The following is a 7348-nucleotide window of genomic DNA, read 5'->3' as shown; positions in this document are numbered from 1 at the left end:
ATAACTGACTGCCCATTAATATTGACTGTGTACGTTTTCTGTTTACACTTCAAATTTTAACAGCTAACTGTATTTCTTTCAACCAGTAAACTCTGCTCTAGTCAGTCATTATAAAAAAAACCTGGTGTTTCACGAATGGAAAACCTAGATTTAGCTAATCATGTGACAGAGTTTTATCAAATATTTTTTATATTTATTAGCACTTCTGATCAGTGCAAAAAAATCTAAAATAATTTGGATTCAGAAAAAGTGCCTGGGATGACATACGATGAGAATGTAATGCTTAGGTGAGGTTGGTGGAATTTGTTCAGTGATTGTAGAGATACAGTTGCAGTGCCCGGGCTGATTATTCTCCAAGTGCCCTGACCAGATCCACTCCCCTCCCTTCTCTGCTCTGCCCCAGGAGAAGCCATCATCTCTGGCTTTCTTGAGGGTTGTCTTCCCTGTAAGTTTGGTTAGTGGACGATCTGAAGTAGAAAAAAGAGAAAGGTAGACACCCTGCTTCAGCACTTCGCTTCTGGCAGAAGTCGCAGGCAGAAGGGCTCCCCTGGGTGTGGAAATCTTCCATTGTTGTCCTCTCACTTCGCTCCAGAAGCTCAGTTTCTTCCCCCGTCCGTTAAGCCACTCGGGTGGGAATGCCTTTGCTCCACTGCCTTTCTCTAGGTACGTCAGCATCCCTTGTTTGATGTGGTAAACTTTATAAACACTCTAGAGTAGTCCTTTCATTAAATTATCTTCATTTAAATTCTCTGGGGTAAATTCTGTTCTCTGCCAGACCCTGATTTGTACAAAGATTAAAAGAGAAAGCTTTGAAGTTTATATGTAATAATTAGGGAGATTCTCATGATTTTTCCTGAAATTTTGTGTTAATATGCTTTTGTGAGGGGGTAAATACTGGAGTAGATTCATATTTTGCAAAGCATAAGCTGAACGTGTAAGAAGGAAGGCAAAGCTGAAAGAATTGCAGAGAAACTCAGCTAAAGGCTCATCTACTAGCAAGACTGTTTTGTATTTTCCTTTATAGTTTAAAGCAGTTTGGATCTGGGTTTCAGTATTTGCAACCAGAAAACATCCAGGATTATAGGAGAAACAAACTGTCTTCACATGTTTACTTACTAATAATAAGTTGATAGCAGAAATGTACTTTTTGATAAATATTTACTCTTGGTAAATCAGCCCATTCCCCAGGCTTGTGAATGGTCTGTTTTGATAGCTATTTCTAAATCCTGCATTAAAAAATTTCTAAAATCAAAGATAATTACTAAATGCAGGAAATATTTCTAATACATCTAGTAAACACAGAAATGTTCAGGTGAGCAGCCTGATAGTGCACATATTTTAAAAATTGATTTAGTATTTAGTATGTGAAAATATCAGTTTTTTAAGACCAATAAGAAGTCAGCTTTGTGCCTTATCAGCTGAACACTGAATATAGATAAAGTAAGTTATAATACATACATGTCAAAGGATGGGGTGGAATACATGCCTAAGAACGTGAAAAGGTGTGCTTTTTTTTTTATCAAGAAAGCAATGTCTATTCTTTTCAGAAAACTGAGGTCAGGGAAGATTTACAATTACACTTTTATACAATAGTAATTTTAAATGTACTTGTGAATTTATTTTCTTTTTCAAAATAATGACATTAGCAAAACTTTTACATAGCCTATAGAGAATTTACACACTCAAATGAGGCTTTACCAGTAATAATGGGGATGAATACATTGCTAGACTATGTCAAAGGAGCTAACCACCGTATGAGTTACAGAAGATTGATATCATTTTTATTGGATTCCTTCTGGAAATTAAAAGCTTAACTAAATTGTTTACTCCAAATTTTACATTTAGTGAAATAAGAATATCTGCAAGAGCTCAGGTAACATCAACAAGAAGCTTCAAAAAAGGATTCTGAAAGTGGCAGGCAAAATATTTTTTTATTGTAGGCAATTATTTAAACTGCATATTTGGCTTTACGCATAATAAGTCATGTGGGAAAAACATCCACATTGCAGTTAGTTAGGTTTCCAGTATCTAGCTTTCTTTTTTTTTCTTTTTCGAGCAATGATATTAACGGGATTTTGCCAGGTTATAAAAATGAGGGCTTTCTTGGGAGCTACTTGAAGTTTCCGAGCTGAATGGCAGAGCGCACATAGACACATCGGAAGGTGGATGGCTGGATCTCCCAGTACTGGACAGGGTTGCTGAAAAGGCTCACCCCTGAATAAGAAGCCTTTTTGGTGTTGTACCCAGGTGGGCAGAAGTCGTTAGAGCCGACTGCAGAGATATTGTTGTTATGAAGGTAAACAACCTGCGATACGAAATAATGGGAGCGTGGTTATTTTCCTCTAAACAAACTGAGGCCCTCCGCAGAAGTACTTTATTCTTTTTCACTATACTCATCCTTCAGTTTAAACACCTAAGTACTTTTTCGCTACACTCATCCTTCAGTTTAAACAACTAAATACTTCTCAAACCAAACTTGATCTCTCTCTCTCTTTCTAATCTTGCTTTTCCCTTCCTTCGTCTTCCTCATCTCACTATATGGCATTACAGTCTTTCCAGATGACTCAGGCCGAAAACACCATCATTATCCTTGACCCTTCCTGTCTCTTATACTCTCTGCCCAACCATCAGCAAACCTTGCTTGTGCAGCCTTCAGAATGCACATACAATCCAGTTTTCTGCATGTCGACTCCTAGAACCTTATTCAAAGCTTCCATTAGCTCCTTCTGGATTACTGAAGTTGTCCTGATTATTCTTCCTGCTTCCTCTTTTGCCTTCTTAAAGTCTCTTCCTTGTCTCTCTCTCTTTCTTACTTTTTTTTTTTTCATAAAAACTATTGCAACTAAAAGCAGTTCTAGCACAGTACTAGGATAGATCCATATATAAAAAACAACTGAATTTCTATATACTAGCAACAAACAATTCAAAAATAAAATTAAGATAACAATTCATTCACAACAGCATTAAAAATAATGAAAAACTTAGGAATAAACTTAATAAAAATTATAAAACTTGTGCACTAAAAATGACAAAAAATTGCGTGAGGAATTAAAGATGAAATACAGAGATATTCCATGTTTGTGACTCAAATGACTCTATTCTTATGATGAAAAATCTCCCTTAATTGATCTATAGATTCAACACAATCCCTGTCAAAGTCCTAGCAGTCTATTTCAATAGAAATGAACAAGCTAAGTCTAACATTTATACGGAAATGCAAAGGAACAAGAATATTCAAAATAACTTTGAAAAATAAAATACAGTTAGAGAATCTTTATTCTTAATTTCAAAACATAACCAAAACTACTGTTATCAAAAGATATAGTTCTAGCAAACAGAATGTGGTATATCCTTACAATGAAATTCCATTCAACAGAAATGGTACATGCTATGATATAAATGACCTAAAATCATTATGACAAATCAAAGAAACCAGTCACAAAAACCACACATTTTATGGTTACATTTATATGAAATATCTAGAAAAGTAAATTCATTTAGAAACAGAAAAAACGTAGGTTAATGATTCCCTATGGCTAGTTGACTATAAATAGATAACTGAAATATTTTGAAGGTGATAGAAACATTCTACAACTGGATTGTGTTGATTGAACAACTATATAATTTTGCTAAAAATAACCAAACTATATACTTAAAGAAAAAAAGTAGAGCACTCAAATTCCCTTGGAACCTGCAGAAATGCAGGAAAAATGGGTACATGGATAGCCAATTAGAGATGGAAAACCAAGAATGAGGTCTTTCTGAATGTGGGACCCTGTGTGAATGCCCATGAGATTTGCTGATACTCAGCAAAGATTTCAAAAGGACATGTTTTATTTTTTTTTCTCTTTGACTCATAGTAAGACACATTATGTATTGAGCTTTCATATACATGAATCTGTGCATATGAAACAAAATTTTAATAAAATACCACTACAGTGATAAGTAATACAGTGATATTCTATTCTACACCATTCCATCCCATTCCATCCCTTCCAAACTTATCCCATTCCATCCCGTTTATGGGATATTCCTAATGAACCCATTAAACAAATTTTATGAACTCAATATTATGTGTCCATATCTTCTTATCCTTAAGAATACACTATAACTTGATAATTTTTAATTCAGTCACTCTGCTAGATAAACATTCTTTTTTGACCTGTATGACATCTGCTGAAGCTGAAAGTTAAAACTATGATTTTATTCTCTGTCTATACATTACAGATGATGTCATCTTTTCCAACCAGTATATATTTGTTATACTGATCTGTGACTTGAAACTATCCAGCTTCATTAAAAATATTACATTCTGAAAGCAAGCATTATATTAAGTCCTAGGCAACAGTAATAATTTTTAAAAATTAATACTAATTTAAACCTATATTTTTCACAAAACAGGAATGACTATTTATGTAGACATATTAAAAATATTTCTCTTCAAAAAAATTTCTAAGCCGAGCTTCCTGCCTCCTTAGCATCCCAGTAGGGAGATATGCTCCCAAAGATATTTCTCACAATATTTAGTGGCATCGCATTACCTGGATATACTTATGATCCGCCAGCCCACCAGGCACTTTGATAAGCTTGTTGTTGTTCAGATGAAGCTCCCTCAAATGAGGAGTGTTGGCCAGAGAGCCATTGTCGACAGCAGAGATGCTGTTGAAACTCAGTCCCAACCTGCAACAGAAAACAGAAATGAATAGAAGCAATGCCTTCATATAAGCATTGTGTGATTAATCAAGTCAATAGGAAAGAAATTTTTTTCTGTTTTTGCACTTACTGTCACCTCTGCCTAGTGATTTTTCCCAAACTTGCTGAGTTTGGATAGACCCCATTTGTTCTTAAGGGTTTAGCTTAGAGTTACCCTCTTTAAAACTCCTCTGACGGCACCAGACTGGATAGGTGCCACTAGTGAATGCTCATGTAGCACCCTGTTGTCACCCTCTTGTAAAACTCAGGGGACTGTGTACTTGCGAGTCTTACCTTGAGAAAAGTGATTTCTCAAAGATATATGATATATTTTATATGTACTTATCGACCATGAAATTTATATACGAAAAGAGGAGTGAGCCAACTTGGCATAACACTGTGCTTCTCTGTAAGAACATTCAGCAATATTTGTGGACCAAGAACAGAGAGTTCCTTGAAGACAACTGCAAGCGCTCACACAGAGCTTGGTATGATCAGCGCATAGCTGCTGAATTGCTTGTATAATGGGCGTAGTACAAATAAAAGGAGTACTATTACCATTTTGGTCACTTTGTAAATCAAGTAATTGTATTTTTATTACCTAAATGTATTTGTTGTAAATAAAACGTACAAGGTTCTAGTAAGTCAATAAAACTACCTGCTAGAAAGCTTAATGGAATTAGCATTTTGCATTCATTTGGAAAGAGTTTATCAGTGACCATCTGTCACTATCAGAATATGCCTGGGGCCAGTATTCTTGGTTTCCCATACTGATCTCTGCACTAGGGCCCTAATGGCTGATCTCTGGCCCTGACCTTGGCCCCCTCGACATTTCTCATACAATGCTACTCAAGGTTTGGGATTTTGCTTTTAATTAATGCTTAACACGTGGGAGCCTGCAGCGGTGATGCCCTGCGTTGTAAATGAGATTCAAAAGTCAGAAGCTGACTTGAAGACAAAACTCTAGGAATAAATCTCTGTCAGAACCAGGATGCTGTGTATCCAAAAGGGCAGAGAGAGATGAGGCAACAAGGTAGTGGAAGAGAATCAGAAACCTCAAGGGCAGAGAAAGTGGAAAAACCAATTGAATTCCTTCAGATGCCATGGAAAGGATGGGCCCTTTTTTTAGGATGATTCCTGCTTATCTTCAGCTAGTTGGGATCTTTGAGCTCTTTTAGGATTTAGATGCTGGTAACCAAATGTCTCCCAAGTTTAATCATGACTTGGTATTTGAAATAATTGAGATGAAAGTGTACTGATTTTAGGCTACTAAGAGCACAGTTGGTTTATCTTACTTAAGGTTCATTTACCTGGAATCCTGGCTCAGAATATTTTGTTTTTCCCTTTAGTCTTAAACATTCATCTCTTGTTTCTGGCCTTTCCTTTTCTATTTCAGAATCATGTCTCCTATTTCTTACAGCACTCCAAGTCCCATATCCAAGTTGGGCTAATACATTTCTTAGAACCAAATAGTCTTGATAATCTATTAAAGGGAACTTTACTTCTTCAATGATTAATTTATATTCACTCATCAAATATTCTTGAGAACCTACTATGCTCAAGATTTTGTCCCAGTCTTATGAGGGCAGAGGACACATGGTTCAAAAACCATGATTCTTTCCATTGAGGAATATGTCACCTAGTAGGGGACATGATGATCTATATACTAAATAAGAAAAGGGAAGTTTGCCTGAAAACCACTTTTTATTTCTGCAGAGGGACACACACTATTTTCTTTTCATTTGTTCCTAATAACTAACTGAAATATTTGCCCTGCAACAGTGTTGTGAGGTCAGAGGCTGCTCTGTTCCTTCTTTTCACAGCACCAAAATACTTCTCATGATCCAATATAAGTGAGGAGCAAACAACATAAGGATTTGATGGTATAGTAGACATCCATCCTGACGTGCCTTATTCAGACATCCTGAAATGATTCCAAAGGGAAAAGTATTTGATAAATTCAAGAGCTGAGAAAGTTTCCTTGGCCATTGAGGCAATCTGCTCTAATTTAATGAATGGAATTCAAAATCCATTTAAACAGAAATCTTCACTTCTGTTGACCTGTTCAAAGTTCATTAGCTCTTTATGCTTCTAGTTGCTACAAAGCATACAATGTTAATACTAATGTGTGGAACCTCAAAATCTCCATGCCACTTTCAGTACAAAATAAACATTTCTCTAAAATGGTGCAAATATTATGACTCATTCACCATATTTAGAACTTTATAGTGTTTTTGATCCCAGCTGTTCCTTCTCCTCCTACTACTAGTAATCCAGTAATAATAGCTGTCCTAAACACAGTTCTACACAATAAGCAATGCAACTCCTCCATTCTTCTCCAGCTAGAGAGATCTAATCAACACAGGAAGGTAGATGATGCGTAACACTACTTTGAAAAATATTTTCTTCATTAGATACTGCAGTGAAACTATGTAAAGGATTGCTTACCATTAGAGACACTAGGGTCATATATTGCAGCTACAGTCACATGCATATGCACACTTTCAGCCTCATCCTCCACTAAGTCATTGGGGGAATAACCACGGAAATGGGAAAGATGGCATTATCCATCCATCTGGTCTTAGGGATTTCTCAAAGATATATGATATATTTTATATGTACTTATCGACCATGAAATTTATATACGAAAAGAGGA

At 35.9% G+C, this 7348-nt stretch overlaps 1 protein-coding gene and 1 long non-coding RNA gene across 4 annotated transcripts in view; one reads left to right on the top strand and one right to left on the bottom strand.

Annotated features, from left to right (window-relative positions):
* LOC106729114 overlaps positions 1-7348 on the top strand; it is a 507053-nt gene that overhangs the window by 385427 nt on the left and 114278 nt on the right. The gene's annotated exons all lie outside the window — the stretch shown is intronic.
* Positions 1594-7348, bottom strand: part of DCN (decorin) — a 32649-nt gene continuing 26894 nt past the window's right edge. The window contains exons 7-8 of one of the 2 annotated variants that reach the window (XM_006180769.2): positions 4542-4680; positions 1594-2305 (exon numbers count right to left, since the gene is read on the bottom strand). In XM_006180769.2, the coding sequence (XP_006180831.1) occupies positions 2111-2305; positions 4542-4680 (334 nt within the window). In that variant the 3' untranslated portion in view covers positions 1594-2110. The remainder of the gene's footprint in view (positions 2306-4541; positions 4681-7348) is intronic. The other variant, XM_006180770.3, reaches the window with a different exon arrangement.

Source organism: Camelus ferus, chromosome 12 (genome assembly GCF_009834535.1).
Source record: "Camelus ferus isolate YT-003-E chromosome 12, BCGSAC_Cfer_1.0, whole genome shotgun sequence".
Lineage (NCBI taxonomy): Eukaryota > Metazoa > Chordata > Mammalia > Artiodactyla > Camelidae > Camelus > Camelus ferus.
Note: the sequence above shows the minus strand (reverse complement) of the source record. Positions and strands in the feature narration are given on the sequence as shown.